Below are 27,653 nucleotides of genomic sequence, written 5' to 3' on the forward strand. Positions count from 1 at the left end.
CATCTCCACTGGAACTACTTGAAGGCAGAGTGAACATTGTGAAATGATGACTGCATTTTAAAAGACCTCTGAAAGATCACAGAACCCAGACATTCAAGAAAGTTTTCAAACCACAGGGAAGACAAGCCAAAAACAAAGCAGCAGTGGCTAGACAAACCGCACTTGAAAGGCTTGATAACTTTTGTCTGACTGCTTTTTTCAGGGGAAGTTAGAAAAGCTGTTCTGCCCTCAAAATCTAATAGTGTGACCCTAAAATAAAAATTAAAAAAATGTAATAAAAAAAAGACAGACAATGACAAAAGCAGACACATTTTGGCAGTATCCAGGGAAGTCTGACAAGCAGCAGCAGAAAGCACAGATCAAAAGAACACATAAGTTCTTTTATTGTAGAAAATACCTAGAATTCCATGTTTATCATACCACAATAAGCTACTGAATGGTTATCTAAGCTGCCCTTGTTTTGCCAGGCGACTCAATACATCTCTAGGTTTAACCCTGCATTAGTTTTAGTCTGCTGTGTTTAAAATGCTACACAGCAAGTAAATCTAATCTAAAAGGTTATATATACCTCCTCAGGAAAAACAATCTTCACAGAGAGTGATGGCCTTAAACAGAAAATTTTTCTGGTATCAGTTCAGAATTATTTGCTCCAGTTTCTACAACTAAAATCACATAGCTGTGATATATCACAAAAAGCCCAACCCATTCACTCTCTAGTAATATACATCACTTATAGGTAGTGAGAAATTCACAAAAGCACATTTAAAAAAACCACAACAACCACCCAACATAAGAAGCATCTCACAAGTGCCTGTTTGAGTACTTGTGAACTTTTCTTATTTTATTTCCTCAGTTCTCCTTTATAAACTATTAAAAGTTTCCCTAAATTTCAAGCTGGCTTTGTTCAAACAGCCACAAAGAAATCTGTCTAGTGTATTATAAGTGGAACAATTCTTGGCAAAATAACATCTCTGATGTTTAAGTCACGCAGAAACAAGACTGAACTTGTGAGTTCACAGTTTCTTTAAAACAAAGCAATACCTGCTGTCACAGCATGAGGGAGGGGAAAAAAAAAAAAAATGTCTCAAACCCAAAATATTACAGCAGAACAAGAGAAGGCATGGAAAAAAAGTAGCTCACTCATCTTCACTATCCAAGTATCTTCGGAGTAGAAGCCTACTGTTTTCCAACCCTTCAATTCATAAGAGGCCCACAAAGTAGCAGTTACTCCAGAGCCCTGGAAAACTTCCAGTAAGTAGATTAAACCTTACATATAAACACTCTTTATAATTAGAGAAGAAAGCATCTCGGGTTTTGGACAGTATACGACAAATTTTGAAACCATGAGATGAAATCAAGTTGTATTTTAACGTGGTTCAAGGGAAGCCTTTCTTCTGTAGACTGTCAGCCTCCCTCTCAAAAATGTCTGTTAACTACTCAAGTGACCTAAAGGTTTTTTGCACCTTGCAAACTCAACCCAGCAACGTATAGTTGATAATATATAGTCTATATAGTATAAACAATAGGATAATAATAATGAACACTTAAGGCCATTCCTCCTTACAGGGAGCTGTCTTTTGGAAAAAAAGAACCATCCAGAAGCTTCTACTAACTCTTACACAAGCACCACAGAAGAAAGCCCTGGCTCTTTATCACAGCTGTACCTGGCTTGCAGAAGAGGCACCAGAGGAGCAGCAAAGAGCCGAGAGGCTCCTTTTTCTTCTTGGTTGTGCCACAGGGGCATGAGAGGTAACCTCCTTCTCAAAATCCATCCCCTCGGTAGCAGACTGCTATCAACATGGAGCGACAGACCCAGGAGCAGCACACGTCCCTCTTCCTCCCGGTGCAGATTTTCTATAGGTGTGCACATACAGCAGAGCTTCATCTGATGTGAGATTTCATTACACGTCCGGGTGTATGAATGACTCATATATAAAAAAAATACTGGTTTCTCATGGTTGCATGCTTGCATACGGGTGGGGATTGAACAAATACACATTTGCACATGGGCTAGAACTACCCTTTTGTGACAGGATTAATACCCGTGACCAAGGAGGTCATGATTTAGCAATTAAGAAAGAGGGTAAAACATGCACAGTAAAAAGACAGATGTAAAAATTGTGATCAAAGCAATATAAATAGTTAATGCTACGGTGAAACCTCTTGTGGAATTAAGCTACAGCAACAACCAAGTATCATATACGTGACCTCCACAATGGTCCTGCATTACTGAAAGCTATTCATCACCCTTGGGAAGAAACCTGACTCCTGCTTGCAGTAGGGTCCCAGGCTCAGTATGGGATTAACGCAGTTGTTGCGGACCGGATTAGGAAACTGTGGCCAGGAGCCCTGCCTTCACAGCAGTGCCCGTCAGCTGCCGGGGGCAAGGGAGCTGCGAGAGCCCAGCGTGCCGGGGAGCAGCAGCAGCAGGTGCCCACAGGGCCTACCCATGCGGGAAGGCACCTGCTACAACGTCCGGTGCGGAAAACACTTGGTAAAAATAAAATAGAAGGGAAGTACACATGAGCCAGAAATTAAATACTCGCATCTGATATCAGAGGAAAAGCACGTTGGTCAGACAACCTGCTAGGGGCTTGAGCCAACTGTACTCTGGTCAGCAGCAATGTTGTTACCGACATCAATACCAGCTTCATGAGGACCAAGAAAACCATCCTGTGACCTGCACCTCTTCGCTCCATCCCACCCAATCCTTTCGCGATGCTCAGAAGGGAGACGTTCTCCATGGATTTACATAAAGCTTTTGAGGCTGTTGCTATCACGTGTTTTCACTGAAATTGGGACAGACACCATGCTAATTGCCTGTGGTAAAACAGAGACAGTCCCTGGCTGCACAGCACAGAGACCCTTCTCGGCCTCACTTGCCCACACAGGAGCATGCCGGGGGCTGACAGAAGGCACCATCCTGCCTGTACCCCAAGTGCTGGACTTAGTATTAGCCAAAAAGATGGCATCTTAGATTAGCAGCTAAAAATCAATTGTAACAATAGTGATTCTCAGTAAAAAGCCCCAAAATACTTCCAGCAGTTACTGGCAAATGGTACCTGCCTTACCATGGTGATTCCAGTCTAAGAACAGAGGAATACTGAGGTTGTCCCACATGCCTGAGTAGTAGATATGGACACAATGTTGTTTTTTTAATGCAAAGCTATTAAGCAATTTTAATATAAAATAGCTTTTTTAAAAAATAAAGAATCCATGATACGCATAATGAAAGAGTGAAATTGGAACACATTTGAGAAGTTTTGGAATGGTTTCTTTTTTAAAGACTTCTAGGGAAAAATATAATTTCCCTAAATTCTTGATCTAAGTTATCATTTCTCGGAAAAAAAACCCAGGAAATAAAACAGGGATTTAGGATCTATAGGAAATTTTATGAATGTCCTTGCTTTTCAGGTACACGTTTTTAATGGAACTGTTTATGTTGTATTTATGCTATATTCATTAATTTTTTACATTATGCTAACTAATAACTCTTCCTTCCAAATAATATTTACTCTTATTTAAATGAACCAGTGTTGTACAACTATTTATTTATTCAGCCAATGGGAAATAAGTGACATTTCTTCTTACTGATTCTAATCAGTCAAATATTTGTTCCTTCTGTGAGTAATTTCTTACTAATTACAACAGTCTGATGTATAGTATTTTGTTACTAAAAATAGGGCTACAAATGAATAAATGCAGCTAAAGTTACACTTTCAAAGCACAGTGGAAGAAAGCCCAAAGCTCATACATAGACATTGAGAGCAGCCCTGTTTCCAGACTTTAGACACCCACATACCCACAAAATAGGTGCAAACTGGAAAGGTCTCTGCTTATTCATCTGGCAGTAAGTGTATTTGGAAGTGAATATATCATGTAAAACTTAAAATGAGACTCAACTTCTTTCAAATAAATAAAGAAAAAATTAATTCTTTGGTTTTTCACTGTTTACTTCTTCCTCTTGCTGCCTTCCTCCCTCCTTGGAACAGACATCTCCCTCCAGACTGAAAAAACACTTAGTGCTGGCTGAAACTGAATTACAATTAGTTTTTCTATTCAGAATGAAATCAATGTAAGAGCATGGAGACAGTCTATTAAAAGTATATGTAAGAAACGTAAACCCCTTAGAGGCTGAAATATTCTTAAAACATAGCTGAACTCTGGAATTTACAGTCATGAGACATTAACATAGTCAAGAATTTAGCAAACCAAAACAGAACTGGACATTCATGCAGCTATCAAGAAGATCCAGTCTTACAACTAGCAAGAACATAATTTTGGAAGATAAAATAAATCTCAAGATGTGGGACAAAGTAACCTGTAACTAGTAAAGATCAGAATGTACATGATGTACATGGCCAATAATCCAACATCCACCTTCTGAGAGGTTGTTAGAACCGCCTTAAGAACCCACAGCAGAAGCCATGGTGAAAAACATATTTATTATTGGTTGTTCTGGATTTCAGACTTAACCTAAGGGAATAGCTTCTCTACTCCTTTTCTTAACAACTGATTTCAATTTTCTTTTTTTTTTTTTTGTTAGGCGCACCTATGGCAGAGTATTATCAGCCAGTGAAAACCTTTCCTAAACTTAAACAAATGACAACACTCAGTGTTTACTAAGACAGCAATTTCCCAGTGAATGAATGGCATCACTATAATCCACAGCACAAGAGACCACATAAAATGCAGTAATACAAAAGGTACAAATTAATTAAACCCCCCCCCCAAAACCGAAAAAAAAAAAAGACCCTTCAAAACAATCTCCACCAACCAGAAGTACCTGTGTTGGCTTGATGTGCCAAGATGCAAAACTTAATACCACCAGATTCTGGATTTACTGAAGTGGCACAATTACCATGATTGGGTGAACGTTAAAAACACACTTCTCAGTGGCTGCTGTCAGAGTGACAGGTGTTGACTGCAATTTTAGCAACAGCACTGTTCCTCCTAGTGGACTCAACTCATTTGAAGAGAAAGGAAATTGGAAAATATGTTGATAAGAGATTTGCTTGTCTTACTCCTGTTCTCTTTACATGAGCTCAGAAAAGAGATTTAAATCCCAGGGTTTATCGTTAAACCAAGACAGTTAATCAGGTGACTTCGGTGCAGTCTGCTTTGTTTGAAAAACAACTGAATAGTGCTCTAATGCAGCAGCAATGGTCCAGAGGTAAATTTATTTTTCTCATGACTGACATAAATACATGCTCTCCTCCCAAGTGACAATGTGCAAAGAGCACAAGAACATTCCCAGTGGGAAGCTAACGGGACTATTCAGCTGAAAAGAGAACAACCCAAGTACATTCACAACCATTTTCAAGGAAATGATCTTGAGACACAGCAAATATTCATAAATACTGAGGCTAATCACAGGCTACAGAAGGACACCCTGACCAATGACCATTGAAGCTACACTGTAACATCAGCTCTACCACCAGCACAATCTGCTGCCCTCACCCAACACTGCCTGTGACGCTCCTCATCTACTGAAGGAGTGATCCTCACACCTTCAGGAACACACCTCCAGAACTACGGACAATGCCTGCTCAAAACCAGCACAGCCAAAGGTGGCTGTAGACCACATCTTCATTTTCGCTTCTGTCACAAACTTCTTGGGCTCTCGTGAGTGAGTAAGGGGCTTGAAATGAACTTTGGGGTCACTGACAAGCCTCAGTACTCTGAGGATATCTCCCATGCTGTTCACCCCTGAGCTGGGCATGAAGCACGGCAACCTGAGGTGCTTTGGTTTAAAAGTAGAGTTGGAAGAGGAAGCAGTGGCAAAGTACCCTTCATACACCAATCTACTTCTGCAGGATAGGAAAAGAAGATCTGGCTTTCTGGTTGCCTAAGTCTGAAGGAAGTTCTACAGCCATGTCTCCATCTCTGGGCAGAGCACCCTAATAACCAGCCTAAAGCAACACAGGGCCAGGGCTCTGTCACTGACTCCTGAAACTTTGCTGCCAATAAGAAAGGAACACAAGGTCCTCATGGCCAGGGCGAGCACGAAGACAGGAGCTCAATTTCACAGTCCTGTGATAAGGCTCATTCAGCAGCTGCTCTGAGGAGCTAATCACAAGGCTATGGGACCAAACCCTGTCACAGGTCATTGCCCAGTGGCTTGACTTCAAAAGGGAGAATGTAGGGTTTGCCTACCCCAAACGCCTCCAAGCATCCCCAGAGGAAGGCAGGCACCTAGCACAGGTTCAGAAGAGGCAGGAGGTGCCTCTGCCACAGGGGTGGATGCTTCCAGGCCAATGCACAGAACGCAGGCTCTCCTCACCACCACTGCTGAAGGAGTATTGCACTGAACCCATCTACCACATGAAGTTCTGCAGACTGCTTTGGTGCAGTTTCTGGCCATCATCTACAGAGACAACCCAGAAAGCACCAGGACTAAACTGAGTATGTGCAAAAACACATGTACAAATGCCTCAGGATATATTTCTGACCAGAAAAGCTTAAGTTTCTGAACCCTAAGGAATCTCAGGTGTCTACAATAACTGGGAGAGGTTTCCATGGGCAACTCTCTTGAACGCAGCTACCCAAACTGTGCTTTAAGGGACACCAGAGTCCTGGACTCAACAAGATTACTGTGGCATTGATTCAGTCAGCTGAATACAAAGGATTCTAAAAATAGTTTTCATCATAAAATAGATTAGAAAAATATACATTAAAAAATCACATGAACAAAGGTAAGCATGTAACAACTACCTGGGACTTCTGAGTTACAAACAATACATGCTACTTAAAATGCAGAGGCGTTGCCACAGAAGAGAAGCTACTAATCCTGCTGGGGCAAAGTAACTGCGCTGGTGTGTGATTTGCATGGGGTGAGGGAAGGAAAAAGAAAAGGAACTACTTTATTAGCCTTTTTGCAGCTTTGTTTTGTTTGCTTTTTGAAAAGAACAGCTTTTTTTTTTATTATTGCTTTTAACTGATAGATATAAATTAAAACCTTACGTTTATCAAAGCAAGTATTACCGCTCTGGTTAAACTCCACTTACTCCCACAGATACCTTAGGGCTAGTAGTTAATATATGCTTTAATATGTTGCCTTACTTTTTTAAACTGAAGAGTAAAATTGAAAGACTTTCCACTGAGACATTCTACTAGGAATATTACTCTTCTTCCTCAATATTTTCACTTACAGTGAATACAAAGTAAATCCACTTTACTTTGCTAATGAACTAGCTCTTTGTTCATTTATCTATCGAGCTATTTATAAATATCTTGCAATCACAGCATTATCTGGGGGCTAAAAAGCATGTTTCAACTCAAAACAAATGGACATGCCACCTCATGTCCTTCCATAAACAAAAGCTTAAGGCCTTGGAATCAGCAGAGCTTTAAGCTTGCAATCACGTTTCATATGTTCATTTTTGTAGCTTTTCTTAGGTGCTTTTAACAACGTAAAATAAGAGCAGTGGCCTTTAACATACAGCAGCACTGGAAAGCAATGAATTGTTGTACCCAATGGTGAGACAGGGGACACATGTGCATGCTGGGGACAATCCTCCCTTCCCCAATGCGTAATGTGTTCTGTTGGGCTTAAAGATTATCCAGGGAGGAGGGGGAACTGCTGTCTCATTTGGGCAGGGAGGTAGTACCCATTGGCAGAGAAGAGGCAAGAACACACAGAAATCTCCTGAAACAACTTCTGAAACTTTTTTTTCCCTGAACAAATACCTACAGCCTATGCTGACAAAACAGCAAGTTCTAGCTGTATGACACCGACCTCTCAGATAAAAATAGGCATTTTTTGATAACACACTATATAGAACAGGATGTGAACCAAGTAGTAATTCAACAAAATGGATTTTCTCAACTAGAAAAGTCTGCAGCAACATATATCCAGAGTAAAATCACATTCTTCACATACACTGTGTACATTTTAAAATTAAATGTAATTTTTAAACTCTCTTTTTTAATGGGTACACACCAGAACAATATTCACACAATATTAATACTAAATCAACTTCTCCCTAACCAACTCCATGGCATCAACCAGCAATAGTGTAATGAATGCAAAATATGCTAGTTAATTTGACACACTGTCATTTGTACATATCCTAGTACTAAATAATTATCACTCAGACTTTGGGAGAAAGGTTAACCTGAAATTAATTCTAAAATATTCCCATTACTGGCTTAGTTTCAAGATATAACTAGGAGTAAAGCAAAGGAGCTGTGACCAAAAAAACCTAGTTATTTCTTCACTTTGTACTCTTTTCAATCCATTCATTTTAATAATCAATACATGTTCCAAAAAAAAGTTTATTTAGTGTTGCTTGATCAAGCAATGCAGAACATCAGAAAACCTTTACACCCTGTTTTTTCACCTGGAATTAGATAATGTGCTTACCATACTCTGCGGCCTCCTTATTCCCTAAATCCTACTGAGGATTTACGTTGAACTGAAGTTTCTCTCAAGTTTACATTTCTCAGGCGTCTTTAGGCAGAACCTAAGATTTTTCTCTTTTCACATTTTTAAGCTCAGACATTAACTACTGCAAACACCCAGCCTTTCCCACCTCAATCTAACCCTTTTCATACTGAGTGATTTGAACCAACTAAACTTTGTAGTCCTAACCCTGCTTTTCCTTACCATATCACAGCAGTGACAGCGCGGAGGGGGACTCTCCCTTAAGTACTGATGTTTACTCGATCTGTTGTGACTGATATAAGTATAAAAGTGGTTCCAGCTAAGAACCCAGGGATTTTACTCTCTCTCCAGAGGGACTGAAAATGTCCCTTTTTGTTTATACCTAAGACCCAAAAGTCCCAACAGCCTTTCTACTGCTGGACTTTTACCTCCAAATGTGTTTACCCTTTACTAATGTACTTTTACCCAAGAAAAAAAAAACTATTAAGAAATGCCCCAGTGTTACCTTATGATATTTAAGCACATACTCAAAGTCAGTTTAACCAATTGACGCTATGATCCACTAAAATAAAAGAGCAAGCTTCGGTATTTCTCCAGATATCAAATCCTGGAATAAATGCTGTTGTAATTTTAGGGTTCTATTTTAACAGTTAAAGGAGAGACATCTGGCAATAATCTACAAATAAATACAGTGTCTCCATTCTTAGTTTCTCCTCCAAAACACTACCTAGGACATTTTTGCAGCATGATTCATATAATCAACATAATACATTACAATGCCTTTCAAATAATTCTGAATTCTCAGTTCATTCAATAAAGAACTCATTTTTGAAAGAGAAAAAAGAACATGCCATGCCAGAAAACTTGCTTTATTGACTTAGCCCTGCTGCCAGGAGGAGCAACGTGGTGAAGCAAACTCCATGATTTCAAAGGCATTTTTTTACAGCAAGGGCAGAAAGAGAAAGAGGCTTATTTACCGAAATGTGAGATTCCACAGGTGAGGCCAGAGATGGTCTGAAATCCTCTTCCTTTAGTTCCAAAAGTTTCAGTTTATGATGAAGCCTGATATAATCCTTTCAAGCTGCCAGGTAAAACGCACGCCATATCTCAGCCGTATTTTCTTTCGCCCTTTTGCAGCGTAACTTTGTTATTTGCATAAAGCTTAGTTCTGGCCTATGGGACTTTTTGAACATCTACATGTTAGATTAGCTGTCTTGACATGCTCTATCAAGCATGACATCATGGATCTCCATGGTAACCTTAACCACACCTTCTCAGATGCCAGAGTTACCTGTCATGTTCAGACCTAACTGAACATAATAAAAAAACCCTCAACCACCATTTTCTAGGCACTCAGACTTGCACAGGCACCAGAAGCGTGTGGGTTTTTTTTAAATTGATGGAAATCTAATTTCACTTCCCAATAAATGTGGTCTTCACAGATCACTGGCTAAAACACCAGAGCTGTTCCTGACCCTTCCACATCTCCCGGTGTATTTCCTAGTCAAACAACAACAAAAGAAAGCTATGGCAAACACCTTCCAGCTCATTTTCTTAAGACACACTCATCAGCTCCATATCTGAAAAACTTGTACACACATTTTTGCTCTCTGCCCCTCAGAAAGTTTTTTTAGCGAAGTGACTTGTAAAACAGGTTCACTGCAGGGATTACCCCCTCCCCTTCCATAGCCAGGTTAGCATTTTAACCTCTTAAATGCTAACTCTTTTTCACCCTTTCGGCCACTTGCCCAGCTTTTACAGTTGTTAGTTCTCTTTCCTCCTCTGCTGACCAGAGTCAACCCCACCTAAGCCAGTGATCATGTCCTGCCAGAGCTCAGCAGCAGATGATTCACACCATCTCAAACTTCAAAAGATCGTTTTCCTCCTTCTTTTCTCTTTTTTCTTTCTAACTTTCCTAGAGATTACATTAGCGCCTTGCTTTCATTAACACAGACAAGAGAGCCTTGGCAGAAGCAAGGTATCCAAAGCTCCTGCAGAAAGTCGCATTACCGATAAAAGAAAATTTTGTTCCTCGGCTTTCCAGGAGCTCTGGTGCCTGGCTGCAGGGCAGGGGGAAAACCTGCAGTGTGGGGGCCCGCTGCCAAGAGCTGTGGCTGTGGGATGCTGCATTCCCCTGTGGTTCTTCTGGGGTGCACAAGGCATGGCACGCCTGCACCACCCCAGCTGCTGTAAACTCACCCCCCAGTTTAGCACGAAGACCAGTTTAGCTGCAGGTTATTTGCCTTGCATCACTATCCCGAGGCCCTCGTGCAAATAAAGACAGCTCTTGTCTTTGCGAGCTTTCCTTTCCAAAATAAGATACCACAACACAAACAAGGCAAAAAACGTGTGGGGTGAAGGAGGGATGATCTGTGTGCACAGCTGGGAGGTTTCAGGTCACCATGTTTGTTAACCATCAGTAATCCCCACCAGCATTTTACCTGGCCATGATTGTACTTCTGATTTGTGGCAGGTTATCAAGAGTAGAAAGGGTCCTCAGGAGGCACGTCCAAGGGAGGGATTTATCTGAATAAACGAAGCCTGGAGGAAACCATTAATACATAGTGGAAGATACGGACAACGCTCAGAGCTGACCTTGCTGGTGGAGGCCATACAGTATGATCTGACAACATCAAATATTTTTTTTCCTGATGTTTACTTTCTGCAAACCAGGGGTCAGTTTGCCAAACTCAGATACTGCTGCTTAAAACCGACAAGAGAAGAAAGTCCACAAAAAGAGAGACAATTACCAATCTTGATTTTATGGCCCATTTTTGTTGGTTATGGACCTGACAGGGTTTAAAGCAACCTGGAAGACAAATTATATGATATCCAAGGGACTACCTCCTGACTGTAAATACTGGGATGTTTTATGTTCCAGCTGCACCATTTGACACAGAGATTAGAAAATGGTGTTGCATCAGCTACTATCCTTGATAAATCTCCCACAGTGGGGAAATTTCCACCATGTATAATGTTGCCATTTTCCAGATCTGGGAGCAGCTGGAGAAGTAAGAAGGGAGGAAAGGAACCTGGAAAATAAATCATGACATTTTCATTCATGTCTTCCCGTACATCTTACAGATTTTGTATGTGATATATATATATATGTTACACACGGATGCAGTTTGTCTTCTATACCACTGCTACACACATACACATAGAAGGGGGGAAAAAGGAAGTATGTATGCTAAACATATGCACCCTCCAAAGCAAAACTGCATTATGGTCTTATTCATGGAGCAGCTAAGTAAGCATGCATTATACATACACATATATATACACACACACAGAGTTGTGTGTATATATATAGATAGATACCTATGTGTAGCTACACACAGAGATACATATATACACACACACACACACAAGATACAGATACATGTGTGTGCACACATAGACACAACTGGTAAGAAAAACCCCTCTGAACTATAATGCCATGACCATAATAATCTTACTGCACCTGATGAGCCACACTGTTGACACATTACATTTCAGCTAAGCAAATTTCTTACAACTAGTATAACTCATTTCTGCATGTTATTAATGTGGCTTCTGTTCAGTTTATCTTTTTTTTTTTTAAGTTATGCTGAATGAATTGAGGCTTCAGTCTTTCCGAATCCCAAGAAAGATAGTTTGATACCCTCGCAGTAATTTTAAAGTTATTTTGGTTTAAAATTATTTAAAAACTCATTACATACAATACATATGTCTAATCATCAAAAAATAGAAGCAGGAGACATTTGCATGAATTCTACCCTCAATAAATTAGCAAGGATGACACATTTTAAACAAACAGCAGGAACAGTTACTGCATTCCTTCTGTAATTTATTGCCTTCAGAAAAGGCTCAAATTACAAAATGTGTAGGGTGTAATGCTGTAGGCTGTTCAAACTGGGTTTGCAGTGTCTGCAACACTGGAACTAAATATTTACATGACTCCAAAAGATCTAATCTTTGGATTTCACCCCCCTGCCACCCCCTTTATTTAATTTGTATGCTATCTTTATCCACCACCCAGCACATTCCACACAGTCACTAAAGTTCATGGAAGAGATAAGTGGGGAAAAAAAAATAAAAATCAAGACTTTCAAAGGAAAGGAGGAAAGCTGTTTCAAAATAAGGAATAGATCATCTTCATTAGAGCTGAAGTCTTGCAGCTATTTTAGCTGGATACGCATGGATTCTAGCATTTGTGTGCTGAGGTGACTGATAGCACCTGGGATCTTTAGAGACCTTGTCAAAAGTTGTAGGGGGGAAGTTACCAAATTAGTGTCTTTCCAACCTGTAACAATGGTCTGATCTCCAAAGGTTTGGAAGGCTTCAAATAAGGCTGGGAGTTCAGTAAGAACTGCCATAACAGAGCACAATATTTTTCCAACTTGTTTTATTCCTTACTTACAATTAATTTACTGTTAGTGCTGAAATACCTATAAAACATTGAGAAAAAAACCTTTTATAAAAGGTTTGCTGTCAATCATTTGTTAAATTGAGAGTAATGGGCATAAGATTTTTGAGCCTGAACTCTAAATTCTGCTGGTTGATTGAAAAAAATGAATTATGGAATAGAAGGTAGATTGTCTGTAAAGCTGAACATATTAAACTCTAATACTGCACCCAAAACCAGAGCCCAGAGTTAGGCTGTGAAAGGATCCTTGCATGGCATTCCTTGAATTGAGAAGGTTGAAGTGTCAGCAGCCTCCACCTGCTCTTAGAAATACATCAGCATGTCACATCTCCTCTGACCCTACACATACTTTTTGCTGCTGAAAAGCAATTGGAGGCAGGTGAAAAGCAAACCACCTTAAGGTACACTGCTGACAAGACCAATGTGGATGTCAAAACAGCTTGGAAGAGGCAGATACCTGTGGGTAAGTCCCTTCTGTTTGTATTAAAAGACTCAAAAATATAGAAGAAAGCAAATTAAAGGGTAACAAAGCCATCTTAGGCACACAGAAACACTCCACAGATATTTTCTTTTCTTCTGGGCCGTGGCGCTAATATGGAAACTGTAACAGAAATTAACAGCTGTTCCGTATTTTCCCTTCAGCTGTGAAAAGTAGATAGAGACCCATATACTAAGATCAAGAGTCTCACCTTCACCCCCTTCTCTGTGAATACTCTAAGAAAATGAAAAGCCCTTAAAAAATGTCAGTTTCAACAAACAATTCTAAGGTAATATTGGATAGTTTCATTTTTATTATTGTTTCTTTGAATTTCAAGGGAGTAACTAAATCTTAGGCTGCATCAAAAAAAAAATCTGTTTCATGCTTTGTTACATTCTCACCTTTTGTAATGAGGTAACACCCAGTTTTGTAGGAGTTATAAGGTCCGTTTAACAAAAAGCAAGATATGAATTTTACTTTCATACCTGATCTCTCAGTCTCTCCTGGTGTCCCATTATTGCTGTAGCATGGTGGGGATATTTCTGTTTCAGATGCTCAAGAAAAGCCTCTCTCTTCCTATCCATTTCCGAGGTTTGCATTCCCAATATTTCTTTGGAACTGCGAGGCCCACCTACTGTATGTCTTCGAGGGATGTTGCGGGTGGACTTTGAATTAGAGGAAGTGTGACTGTTCGGGGTCGAAAGGAGCTCTTTAGATCGGAGACATTCTGCATCATCTAGTGATGTTACATGCAAACTGGTTTTTGCCTGGTCTGAAAAAAAAAACAAAACAAATCCCAGTGTATTATAAGAACTTAATCCCAACATTCACATTAATAAGAAAAAGAAAATAATCGAAATAAAAGCTAGATTCTCTTAAAAGTATGGTAGTGTTCAATGGCATGTTCTGCATCATTAGTCATATACACGTTGTAAGAAGTGGCCTGGAAATAATCACTTATATAAGCTATGCACAGTACTTACATACTTTTAACACACAACTTCAGCATTGCCTCACAGAAAAGTGAGTATCATTGAAGCAGATGTCCCTTTTATTTCATCTTTACCACTACGCAACTTGAAAAGAAGATCTGACAGGGCCCTTACTCCCTGACCTTTAAAATCTACAGGACACTTTACACAGAAGAAATGGGTTTCTTCAATAGGCTCCAGTACACTTAATAGCCCTAGTATCTAGGTAACTAGTATCCTTAAGGATAGCAACTGATAAAATTCCTTGGACAAAGCAGATTTGTAATCCTTAATCTTTTTCCAGTGTGTTTTCAACATGCTCTGAAACACCTATGAAACAGTAAGAGGGTTTTGGAGGCTTTTTTTCCTGATTTCTGACTGTGGTCTGGTTTTAAATTTCATGGATCTCCCTTGGATTTTATATGTCTCAGGACAGCGGGCTGGAAAATACTACATCACTTTTTCAATAAACCGTTTCTTAAGAAACAGAATAAAACCAAGTTTTGCATGATATAAAAAGAAAAAAAACCCAGTCAGATAAATTTTACAACTTTAAAATCTACTTTAAGGCCAAAGACCACGATAACATTTGTAAAGAGATAGGCAGACACGGAGGGTATGTAAGTGCTGGCTTATCTTCAGGTAACTGTGTAATACGAACCCTCTGGTGCATGAAAAAGTGTGGTCTGGAGCCTTGTTACCTAATACCTTTGAAAAATCCCTCCCTCTCTTGTCAGCAAAGGGGAAAAAAAAAAAAAAACACCAAAACCCAGAAGCACTGAAAAGGCCTCTCCAGCCTGATGCGGCCTTCCTCATCTTTGGGCAGCCCCACCCGCCCCTGTGAGCATTAACCCTTTACAGCACCTCCCCAGGAGCTGGAAACTCCTTCCTCTATTTTTAATACATCTCTACTCCTCTCCAGCAGACACTTTTCACCTCGGAGCCCTTTATCCCACCAGCGACCATCTCCCCCGTGAGCTGCCATTTATACGGCACTGCTGTTTGGAAACAGGCACCTACTCGCTTCTTTTTATGGCTCAATCCCTCAGTTTGACACCCTGCCTGCCACTTGCCTCAGGATTTTGTGCTGAGGATTTTTCAGCTTTCTGGTGTGCACTGACCAGTGCCTGCCAAGTCCCACGTAACATCAAGCCCTGGTAATAAAGTAAATCCCCCGTCGGTGGAGACGCTGCCAGTGTGATGTCCCACCAATTCACAGGGAGAACCAATTCCCTCGGGTTTCACAGGACAGAGCCCTGAAAGGGCCTCAAAGGCTTTGCATGTTTCTGTAAGCTCCCTGTAATGCTTAAAGGACTCCAATTTACCAACAACCCCCTCCCATTTGCATTCATGGAACCCCGTCCCAAAAGCAGAACCAGCCCCAGGAGCCCAGGCTGCAGGTGGCACCACGCTTTGATAAGCACAGATCCAGGCAGGGCTTTGGAAACAGGTTTGGTTCACAGGGAAGTTTTATGCAGATTCTCAGACAGATTCAAAACACCATCTCTGATCTCCACAGCACCTTCCAAGACCTTCTTAGAAGCACAGTCATGGTTAAACCTTCAGAGCAGCAGCCTCACATGTACACACACACACTCAACTTTTCCAAACACAACCCAATTAAAAAACATCCAGCCTCACTGATGACCGAAAATTCAGAGCACCAACCACCAGGTGCACTCAGCTTGTTTGAGAAAAGTGGCAAAAAGGAGTTTTGCTGGCAATAATTTAAGTGTGGCTACTCCAGATACACTCAGTCAAAATGGTTTCTGAAAGCTTCACGGTCATTTCAATGGATTTTACATGGGAGGAAAAAAAGAGGTGGAATAGGGCTGGCTGGAATTTACCATCTTTAATTTGTTGCACTGAGAGCCCGGAGGTTATATTCCTGAGGCTGCTGGAACAAAGGCGGCAGACATAAATAAGGGATTTCCTTGGAGATCGAGGCAGTCAGCCTGAGCGTGGGTGACTGAGTGCAGCAATTTGGTATAAACCCTTAAAGTATGGTCACAGCAGCATTTTCAATCACTGAATTGGTGGCAGGCACTTCCTCAAGAAGGCAGGTAAACCTACACTGGCAAACACAACGAAGAGCTCATGAATGTGTATTTTGGGTCCTAAATATTCTCATGCAAAACCTCTCCCTACTCTGCACTTCGGTCATTTCAATAGTTTAAGAAAAAAGCTCATTATCTGGAACATAAAGAGGCATATCAAGTAAAGTGTTTTACCACTAATTGTTATTGGGTGAAACCTTGAGAAGGAATCAAAAATAACATTCTTTTCTCATTCTATATTAGAAAGATTACAAATTATCTTATTTTTCTTTCATCTATTTTGAAAATACTGTATAAATACCAGTGAAAAGAAAGGAATGTAAACTATGCGAACTAATTGCTAGTCTTGCCATCGAGCTGACCTGGGCATTTAGCAGGATCCCGAAGCATTACAGCACACAGCAGCACGTGACTTTCTTTGCAAACCACACTCTGTCATGTTTGAGTATGGGTCTTTCCCCTAGTAATTGCTGAAAAAAATCTTCCCTAGCCACTTCCTAGCTAGCGATAAATGACTTTGATGGCAAGGTTGAAAGCGGGACAGTGAAATCCCCCCTGTGTAGCTCACGGCACATAAGCTCCACAGCTGCTGTGTGGGCCACTGCTACAGGGAGGAGAAATGGAGGGAGCTTTTCTGGACACTGGAGTTGCTCAATAACAGCGTGGGCAAAGTTCCTGTATCTTCCAAGTGAAGATAATAGGCCTAAAGATCAACCCCCACAGATAACTGTGAAATGTGTGAAGGATCATGTGGTGGTTCCCAGAAGAGAGCGAAGAGTAGCAAAAGGATAAATTATGCAAGTACCCTCCTTGGAAAAGGAATAAAGAGAAGCCACCGGAAAACACAGAGGTGCAAGATAAGCTTTTCTCCCTTTCTCCTTCCCGCATATCCAGAAGCTAAAAGCTGAAGGTCTTTCTGTTCAACAAAGTAGCAAGTCTAGAGGGCAACAAAAAGGAAAACTAGCTGATTGACAGGGGAGGACTTGGGTTATCCAAAGTCTTGAGTAACCCTTACACTTGAGTTGCTTCTCTGATCTGAAAACAAATTTCAAGATTTCTTAACATCACCCATTACTACAGTGGATATAACTACAGGAAAGGCCCGGGTCTGCAGTGTAGAACAGTGTGCCCAGGATTATCAGGAAGATTATCATGAAGGATTAATTGCTATTAAGATAGAAATTAAAAAATAAAAAGTAAAAAAGGGGAAAAAAAGGAAAAGAAAAAAAAGATAAAAAAGTCCTTCAACACGCCCTGGTACGCAGTTCTAAGTCACACCCTCCATGAAGTCTACAAAGGTCAGGAAAGTCACTTTGCTTCATTATTTTAAATGTGAAGATTTTAATAGTCTTGGTTTGCAACCAAGGTGACATGAGAGAGGAACATTTTCAGAATAATTTCAGAAAAGTACAAGTATGGACCTGAACCGTATTGATGGACTACAATTTTTGCAGTGTGAGTCAAACTCACCTCCATTATATTTATGCTAGCAATAGGTTTGAGATTATTTGGAATCTTTCTAATTTCCTCTACTGTCTTTACAATTTGCTCTCTTTCCAAGGAACTTTCAAACGTAAACTCTGGATATGGGCCAAAACTACTGCATTTGGTTATGAGCATTCAAAGTTTTGGGGAATCATAGGATTGATCCAGTCAGACCTCTGTTTTTCTAGCTCCACATGTTTTCAGGCAGCTTCATACGATTTGTACAGAAGTATGTTACTGAAGGTGGTTTTTTCTCCTATTCGGACACATCCTTTAAGTGAAGATTTCCATCCCACTACACATAAATATATACAGACACAGATGCACGTGACTTGCACTTTCCAGTCTTCTAACTTTAAAAAATATTTAGAAGGGCATCAGGCAATTAATGAACTGCCAAGAAGAGTATTTTTTCCTCCCAAGCTCTCTATTAACGACTTTCTGGTATTACATACTTGCAAACTTGTGTCTTTTTTTTTTTTTTTTTTTAACCACATGTACCCGACCATGCGCTATTTCTTTCACAGCAGCACAGTAACACAACTTCTTTTGAGGTGCCTATGAGGAGGAATACAATACACACGAACCGGGAATGTTCACAGGTGCTCCACAAATACCATAACAGATAGAGATTAGATTAGGTGTTTGTCATGCTACCTGAACGTTATGCACCACGTGGAATAGCCCACGAAGAATTCCCCAGGAAAGTTTTCCTTCACTTTTAGGCAAAATACATCGAGCAACACACCACAGCTGACCCGCCGTGAAAACCACGCTTGCAATTTCTTGGCTTTGCTCCAAAACAAACCCACCGATTTCACACAAAGTCAACTAACCCTGTGACAATCTGCCGTGAATCTCCCTCTTCTAAAAGCCACCCCGAGGAAAAGATGAGCCCAGACCTACTTTTACGAAAGAAGTGCTATCTCTCTGCCCTAGGCGAGGCACGCAGCGCATTTAAAGGGAACGTGCCATGATTTCGGGCCCCCTCGCGGGAGCTGCACCCTCCGCGCCAGGCAGCGTCCTGCAAACCGTGACAGCAATGCAGCACGCTCCCTGCTCCGAAGGGTCGGCAGGGATCTCTCTGAGGAGAAAGTTAGCCTCGCCGAGTCGGAGCAGTAGGGAAAACTGCAGAGCCATTAGCACGAGAAAGACATGCTTTTCTCCCCCATGCACTCTGCCTCCAGTTCTAAAAAGCGGCAGCGAGGGGCACGGTTAAACGTGACTCCATCTTCGCCCGACTCCCTTACTTACCCTTCATCTGCCTGCTGTCTGTGGAGCAAGCCATGCACAGCTCAAGTTTCTGGCTTTCATTTTCCTCCATTGTCCCTGCCTACCGCACAGGCTCCCCTCTCCAACTTGGAAGCCGCTGCGCCCGGGCTGTCAGCGCCAGCCTCGGGGAGGAGAAAGGCAGCTCTCCCCTCCCGCGGCGAGCCCCCCGCGGCGCCCCGCATGCCCGCCGCGCCGGCCCCGGGCTGCTGCCGCGGCAGTGGGCGGCGGGCGGTGGGCGGTGGGCGGTGGGCAGCGGGCGGACGCGCCCCCGCGCCCTGGGCCCCAACAGGTGATGGGCTCCGCTGCAGGCAGCCCCTAGCCGGGCCGCTTCCCGCGGCAGCCGCGCAGCCTTATGAAAGGGAACATTTCAAACGTGATTACAGGCCTGAGTCTCTGCTGGAATCCGAATCCGCAGCCTTTTAAATCTCTGTCATGGGACAAAAGGCTTTCCACAGAATATTTTTTTAAGCTCGTAACCACCAAGCCCACAAACATTCCTGATAAATGCTCCTCTGTCTGTTTTAGCGTCTCGTTTAAAAGTAATTCATTATATAAGCACTTTGAGGTTTTGTTTTCTGTTGAATTCTTTCAAGCTGCTCAGAGAACGAATTAGGGAAAAATCAAGATACAGGAATTCAACTTTACTGAAGCCAATAAAAATGAATGGTAGCAATATGTAAGCAGGGACTTGGGTTAAGAGGGATTTTGAAGCCTCAGTAGCAAAGCGTACAGAAACCCAAAACTAATTCTCTCTTGGCGGGTCGGAGGCCGGAAGCCTGCATGGGAACCAGCAGATCCACCGGGCTGCGAGGCAAAAAATAACGCAGCTGAGAAGGATGAGATCAAATCCCACAGACTGCAGCAGATGCCACATGTGTTGATTTAGTGGAGAATATCAGACCAAATTCGTCTATCGAAATCATAGCGCAGAGCCAGAGATGGTGGAACAAACTCAGTGTTGAGTTACAGCCTCGAGACCGGAAAGTTTATCCACTGACAACTTCTGAATTAAGTCAAGAACAAAGCATAATTGAGATATCAATAGAAATACGCAATTTCTCATTTAAATCGATCTCGTACTGCAACGCCAGATAACAGTTAGCATCTTGGATGTCTTTTTAAACAAACCTAGCGTAATCTGGCCTTCCAAGCTTCCTTCAACTCTGACTTCAATATAACATCAGCTAAATTGCTTGCAATGACCTCTCAACCACCCAGTCCACACAGGCTAGGAAAATTCCCTTATGGTTCCTTCTACATCTCTATCTGGCAGAAATGTCATCCCGTCTGTTTGGATTATTGAATGCAGAAATGTTTTGTGTATACATAAATTCAGTACAGAAGCTCAAGGAGGATCACTCTCCTCATGCCCCAATCCTCCCCTTTCCAGGCAAGAAAGCCATTTGAGTATATTACAATTAACAATTGATAAATGAACAAAATTATTGTTCATTAGATCAGACATACATATTCTCCAGCACTTAAGAAATATTTATTTTCCTTTTTAACAATTCATTCTATATGGTCTTGGAACCTGGCAAAGGTCCCAGAAACCTGGCACGGAAAACAGAGAAGAGATGAAAATACAATCTAAACATTAGCAGCACTATTTAAGGTCTGCAGTACAGTGCTCCCAACAGAATACTCCTATAGTTGCCCTGCAATGTAAAGAAAACAGTGTGATACACATTGTATTTATAGGAGTGTTTTTACTGGCCTTGGGTTACTCCTGCTCATTCTGATTGGGGACTATTTTAGGAGGAGAAGTGATGGCCAGCCATCACGCTTATCTGATGTTGCCTTTTGCAATATGGAGGAATGTGCCTTTAAGATTGAGGTCTTCCAGAGTCTGGACAAGCGCGATGAGCCTCTTGCAACTTATATTCACAGCCAGCTGGAAGGAGAAGGGGGCTCTTACAGGAACAGTGATCACTGAACATCACCAACTGCAATAGAAAATAACTCTGAAACCCTTGACTGGAAAACAAAGCCAATGCAATTGCCTGGAGTAGCAAGATGAAAGCTGTACCAAGACATTTGCTATGCACAGGGCTCAGAAACTAAGAGTTGGGAAACTAAAGGCATTTAAAAAGACCTTACCCTGAAATAACACAGTGGAAAGCACAAAACATACTCGCCTACAAATGCTTAAAAGGAAGATGCTTTTGCAGCCTTATACCAAAAAAAGGGTTAGCTCTAAAAATCAGTACAGTTTGTACCAAGAGCCTTATAAGATCAAAATCAATGCACTCTAGCCCCTTAGGAGGCTTTATCTCCATCCACGGTGGGGGAAAAAAACTAGAAAATTAGTTTAAGGAAAAAAAAAAAAAACTTCATTAAAATTAAAATATATTTAATTTTAGCCAGCACCATTTAGTTTCCACAGCAAAGAGCACAAGTCAGAGAGTTGGTCTCTCAACTTCCCCACTGATGGGTCCCACTGAGCAGAAGGTGCCCCTCGGGATGGTGCTAACCTAGTCTGAAATTTTTGCTTTAATGGCCACACCAGGATGCTCCCACTGCTGAGACTGACAGTAAATGATATTGCTGATGCTACTAAACGGTCTGAGCAACATGGACCCCCAAAATGCAGAGATCATCCAAGAGAGACTGCTTATTTGGTTGCAGACGTGTGACTTGAAAAGTGGGTATCCCCTTAGCAGAACTTCTGTGGCTGCAGAAGCAGTCTTTTGAACAGTTTTAAAGAGCACTGGCAAAAGGTGAGACTAAACATGTACCATCTAAATCAAAACAAACAAAACAGCCCACCCAGCCTCACAAGAAACATAATCATCTCTGCTGCTGCTTGGGACAGGGAACAGTTGGGACAGCAAGGTCTCAAAACGTGTCCTCTCTTTAAGGGAGAAGTCCTTGGGTCCCAAACTGGATTTAATGAATGTAAGTAGTAATGCTATTCCTTAAGATGTCACCTATGTCTATTTAAAAGGATTAGTGAAACTCCTTTAGCAGCTGAGAAACTGGAGGCAGCCAGAACCATTATGCTATTAGGCTCAAATAAAGTACTCCCCAGCACAGTCACTGGGATGAATCACTAAGGACAAGTTAAATAAACTTGATTAACCAGTTCATAGCACACAATCAGCATTTGTTTATCTGTGGGATCAACAATAACAGTGGTTCCTTTTAATTACTGTGCTCAGATCTGGACCCATCAATATCAAACAATGCACAGAGAATAATTGCTAACAGGATATGCTGTTTTAATTGTGTTTAAAATTAATGTCCCAGAGCGACTTAAACACTTCTGGGTTTAGCATGTGCATAAAAGGAACAATTAACAAATGCTGGCTGCATTTAATTAGTCAAACTTACAATATAAAACAATGACTCCATGATCTAGCAATTACTCACAACTAAAAAATTGGGAAGTTAATTATTAATAGTTAAATCAGAAGCAGCATCCCATAATTAAAGATCTGTCTCAATGTCCATGTGAAACCATGCAGCCACTGAGAAAAACATCATGAATGCTCTACACAGGAACCAACCTGACACTGTCTACCCTGCTATAGTCCAGATACAAATATCAGACCTGGCGGGGTGAGGCAGAAGTTTGGGAGGAATTACAAGCACTCCGGCGGGTCACACTGCAGCACCTCTCCAAGCCATTACACAGGCAGCGATCACCTGGGCCTGCCTTGGAGGAGGGGAGCATCAAGAGGATGCTCCACCAGGTCTGGTCAGATTTGAAATAGAGAAAGTAACTTTAACAAACTATGGAAAAACAACACTGAGGGCGGTGAAACTGATTTCCACCTTGGCCAGCAAAGAGCAGCTTCAGTGCTGCAATGCATTTGAGCACATCTATTCTCGTTTGTGCTCAGCAAGTTCACTGCAATCCTTGGCGTGGTCTCTCAATGCTTAAAATAGACTCACTCCTAAAACTAAAGAACTATGTTCAGATAGTGTATCACCAAAGATGATACAATATTAGCTGCTATCTTGTACAAGCAAAATGAAAAAAATCTCCGAGTTCTATCAACACAAATCCATGCAAGTAGATCTTAGGGGAAAAGAGGTTTACACTATTTTAAAATTAATTGTCTACTGATTTGGTACTGTACAACAAGGAACTGCAGATTTTTAAGATGTAGAGGGGGGCTTTATGATCATTTGGTCTCATCTGCTTAGTAAGGGATTTTAATGAACTGGGTCCTATTTCTAAGGCAAGGATAGTGGTTAAACTATTCAGTGGTTAGATTAAAACAAAACATCTGAACTTGATTTTAAGATTTACAAAGACAAACAATCTAATATAACCTCTGGGATTATTTATAATGAAATTACCTTCGCTGTTAAAAAAATCTGTGGAGAGTTTCAGTATTTATACTCCATACACTCCAGTTCCGTTAAGAACTCTCATACTTGTGAGGAAAAATTAGTCCAGGGAGTGAAATGGTAACACTCCAGCTGAAGCAAAAAGGAAAACTGAGTATGAGCTTCTCTACACATCTCCATAACAGAATTTCATCGTGTGCTGTCAGACCTACAGGTTTCAGCTCTTCAGAGAAGTTCAGAGACTGACAGCGGTACCAAGAGCCACCACCAGCCTTAATCACTAAAACAACTATTAAAAAGTCACTAAGAGGTTGAACATGAGATACTCAGGTGATACATTCATCTTTCGAATTCCATTTCAAATGGAGCTCTGAAGAGCAGCTATAATCACCTGCCACTTGGCACTGCCAAGCTCTCAGGTACGACGCAGGATGCAGTGTCCCAGCCCACCTCCCACTGACAAGCACTGTGCTGTTGAGTGCCTTATGCATCTCCAAGTAACAGAGCATCCATCCTTCATTCACTCCAAACAACATTTTTCTCAAGCTCACAACTCACACCTGGACACCTACATCATGTTGAATATGTTAGGTTTTCTCTTTTCCAAGTTTTGTTCTTGTTCTCTTCCTCCTCCCTCCAATTTTTTAAATAAATGTAAAGGTCTGAAAGCAGTGAACCACTTGTGCATGCCCTAAATCAAACTGAGAAAAAGGACTATGGTCATCACAAAGAAGTACTAACATTCAAGGGTGGTGGTGGTGGTGGTGTGTGTTTAAAAAAAAGGTGAATCTTCTCTCTCATAAATTTATTTCCCCCTCTAATTTGGGACAATCCCAACAAAGCTAACTCTAGATACACTTTAACACGACTTCCTTTCCCACCACTCAAGGTAAGATGGAACAGAGCTAAATGTGCTTAATTACAGTATGCATGTTTCTGACTCGTCCAATGCAACACCTTATTTAAGACTTTTTACACACACACACACCCTCCATTGATGTCATCCCACCGTACCAAGCTAACATTAATATTGGTACATTGCCACCAGCACAGCCAACTTTGAGCTGAAGCCCCTGGACATGCTGCAGCTCCTCCTTGTGCCTGCCAACCTGGCCAGCCCTTCACACATCACACTTCCCATACAGAATCACCTATGGTAAGGAATGAGATCAGCCTGCAAACACAGAAATAGAGAATATGAACATCTGCTTTTGTAAGGTACCAAACAAATAACTCTGTGAAAGGAAAATGTGCCTTACATCGTGGAAATTTCAATCACTAGAGTTTAATCAAATAAAAAGCAATACGTGGGTGGGAAGGAAAGTGCAGGGAATTGTTTCTGAGGGAGGTGGAAGAAAGGGAGAGGAGAAGGTCACTTCTAAGTCCATCTGCTCTACATTCAAATTCCATTTCTCCCTGGTGTAAAGCATTTTGGTTTTGATAAGTTCCCTTTTGGATGACTTTACTCAAACAGAGCTCTGGTGAGGGTTTGGATTCAAATTGGTCCAACTTTTTAGCAGTGCCAGAAGAACAGACTTAATGCCTGAAACACTGACTATTGCTGGTTTCATGGATGTCTGCAGGATCTGGTTGTAAATGTATGAAGCAGCATGCTTTAGTGATCAAAGGCATCGAGAGTTGCTCTCTGCAAAGTACAATTACACTTTAAAAGAATCATAAGAGATCATTTATTTCATCTCTTACCAAGTACACATGGAGTTTATAAGATTGTCATGTGACTGCTTCAATTAATAGCAAATACAAAGTGTACTTTGATTGAGCTTGTGTCCTGAATTAATACAATAGTTCACGTTATGTTGTGATTACCATAACTACTTACTTATCAACAGGAGAATGGTTTAAGTAAAATAATTAGCAAATAATGATTACAAATTAACACAATGGTACCAGTGTTGCCAATCCACACAATTCATGATGATGATCTTTCTTGAAAAGTCACTTTTTTGGGAACACTATTCATTTTATTAATCTCTGGGCATATATTTGACTTTTCTCCACAGTGTCACTGGCAAGAACTAGATTTTTTTTTAAGACTCAGACTAAAATCACAGGAGAGATCAGCACCACTGTGACTTATTGGGCTGGGCATTTTTAATTGTTCTTACTAGTTTCTCCCTGTCTCTTGCCACAAAGGTAATACTATACACAGCAAACAGCAATCTGAATGTCTGGAAAGACGTAAAGACAACTAGAGTAAATTCTTACAGCTTTGTTTCCATGTGGATCTGATTTCTAACCCAGTATGGATGGACACAGGTTGTGGTTTGTAAACCTTTTGTTTCTACTCCTTGTAGAGCACCAGCTCCTGAAGGCAGATGTCAAAGCAGAGGGCTCGTGTAGGACTTCCAACCTGTAAACATATCAATGACCTCTCCAACAGTGTATGTACAGCCCCTTCCTTAAAAAGTGCCTCTCTGACCTTCCCAAACCATGCTGATGCTATCATTAAGACAGTTGATTAGTAAGAAAGTAATCAGAGCTGACAGCAGCGGTGCTCCTGTTCTTTCTCAGGCCTGCCCAATCTGTTCTGCTGGGATGCACACTTATTAATTCACTCTTCAGTATTTAGGATTTCATAGCTTTAGGGACAGGGACCATTTGATTATCTTGTCTGACTTCCCATCTATCACAAGTCATTAAATTTGATGTGGGGTCCTCACACAAAGGCCAAACACTTAAATGAGGTGAAGAAGACATTACTGATCTCAGGAGAACAATGCTGCATCTGCACTAGCATTTGTTTCAAACCCCACCACACATGTGATGAGATCTACCCTGATGATCAGCACAAAAAAAGTGAAGGACATCAAGCTCTCAGCTGACTTAACCCCAAGAAAAGCTCCTTCCTCTGCCTTTAATTTCCCAGATCAGACATCCACCTTAAAAAAACCCAAAAACTATCCTAACTTCAGAGCTGTGGTGCACACATCCAGTCACTCTCTCCAGCGCAGTCAGTCTCTTAGGCATGAAAAAAGCGTGATGGGAAAAAGAAAAACACCTCAAAACATACCTAGTCTGATGTGCATGGAGGCAAACCCTCCTGAGCACTGCACATTACCAGCTGAAAAGCTGAAGCTTGACAGTTGATTATAATCACTGTCTTTAATACCGAGCTGCCAGTGCAACAAGTGTGTTATTTAAGAGCATTTCAGCACACAGACCCACAAAGGTGGGCGATGGAGCTGATGGATCAGGCAAACCACATCCAGCAGCAGCAGAACTGCCAGAACCATCCACCCTGCAAAACCACCCCTGTAAATACAGGCTTTCTCGCTGCACCTGGGCTAACATGGCTTTGCAAATATCCCCATTCTCTTTTCACAGACTATGTTATAGTTAATTGACTGATGTTTAACCACCCTCAGTGCTAAGGAATTGCCTCCTGTTTCCTTAGGATAAAGCTGACTTAACTTCCGTTTCCAGCGATCAGACTTACTCCCCCTTTGTCTGCCAGACCCACCAGTGCCGTAGGGCCTGTGCTTGGTGAGAAAGCCATCTCAAAGCCTCCTCCTCAATCACTTGCCTCAGCTGAGCTCCTAAAGACTTCCATTATACCTCAGTGTCAGGTTTTCACCTTGGAAAACAAGTCTTTGCCTCTCTTCACTTTCTTTCTAGTATTCCCATCTTCTCCTTGCAGTACAGCTAGCAGGATTATCAGAGCCCATTCTTCTGAACTTAATATACTAACAGTAATAAAGGGGTACATGACCTAAGCTTACCTCTGAAAACACTGGTGTGGCTGGATGCTGCACAACAGCACAGAGCCCCCAGGGAAAGGGGTGTCAGGCTGGTGCACTTCCCAGCTGGGACAGGGAGCCCGTGGCCACAGCCACCTCTTCCCAAAAAGGGAGAGCATGCTTTGGGTTTGGCAAGGGCAGAACGCCCAAGCACCACGCGAGCCACAGTGACATGACTCCGGTGTCATACCCGATTTCTCCTACAAGGGGAGGTCTTCTCCTTCTGTGCAACACTTTTGCAGAAGCTAAAAAGGGAGAAAAAGTAACAATGATCCATCTCATCAGGCTCCAAGAAGGACACAGAACTGCCTGGGGTGAACGCAAGAAGCAGCAACGTCAGCACAGAAAGGTGTCATACAATGTTTAAGCTTATTCAGAGGCAATGCCTCTGTCTCTCTCATGAATAAATACATAACCCAAGACAATTTCATTCCAAATGTTTTGTATTTCCTACAAAAACTTTTCAAAGAACGTGATGACTCACAGGTGAGCTCTCCACTGACAACACAAAATGACACTGTATTTGTTACTTCCCTTCA

The 27,653-nt window shown here is 41.4% G+C and overlaps 1 protein-coding gene across 14 annotated transcripts in view; it reads right to left on the minus strand.

Annotated features, from left to right (window-relative positions):
• The window catches only part of KIAA1217, a 350,277-nt gene that overhangs the window by 161,523 nt on the left and 161,101 nt on the right, over nt 1–27,653 (minus strand). For 11 of the 14 annotated variants that reach the window (XM_080384820.1, XM_080384819.1, XM_080384825.1 and 8 more), the window contains exons 1-2: nt 19,040–27,090; nt 13,758–14,044 (exon numbers count right to left, since the gene is read on the minus strand). In XM_080384820.1, coding sequence (XP_080240946.1) covers nt 13,758–14,044; nt 19,040–19,109 — 357 coding nt within the window. In that variant the 5' untranslated portion in view covers nt 19,110–27,090. The other 3 variants (XM_080384821.1, XM_080384817.1, XM_080384828.1) reach the window with 3 other exon arrangements.

Source organism: Falco punctatus, assembly GCF_963210335.1.
Source record: "Falco punctatus genome assembly, chromosome: 4".
NCBI classification, from domain to species: domain Eukaryota; kingdom Metazoa; phylum Chordata; class Aves; order Falconiformes; family Falconidae; genus Falco; species Falco punctatus.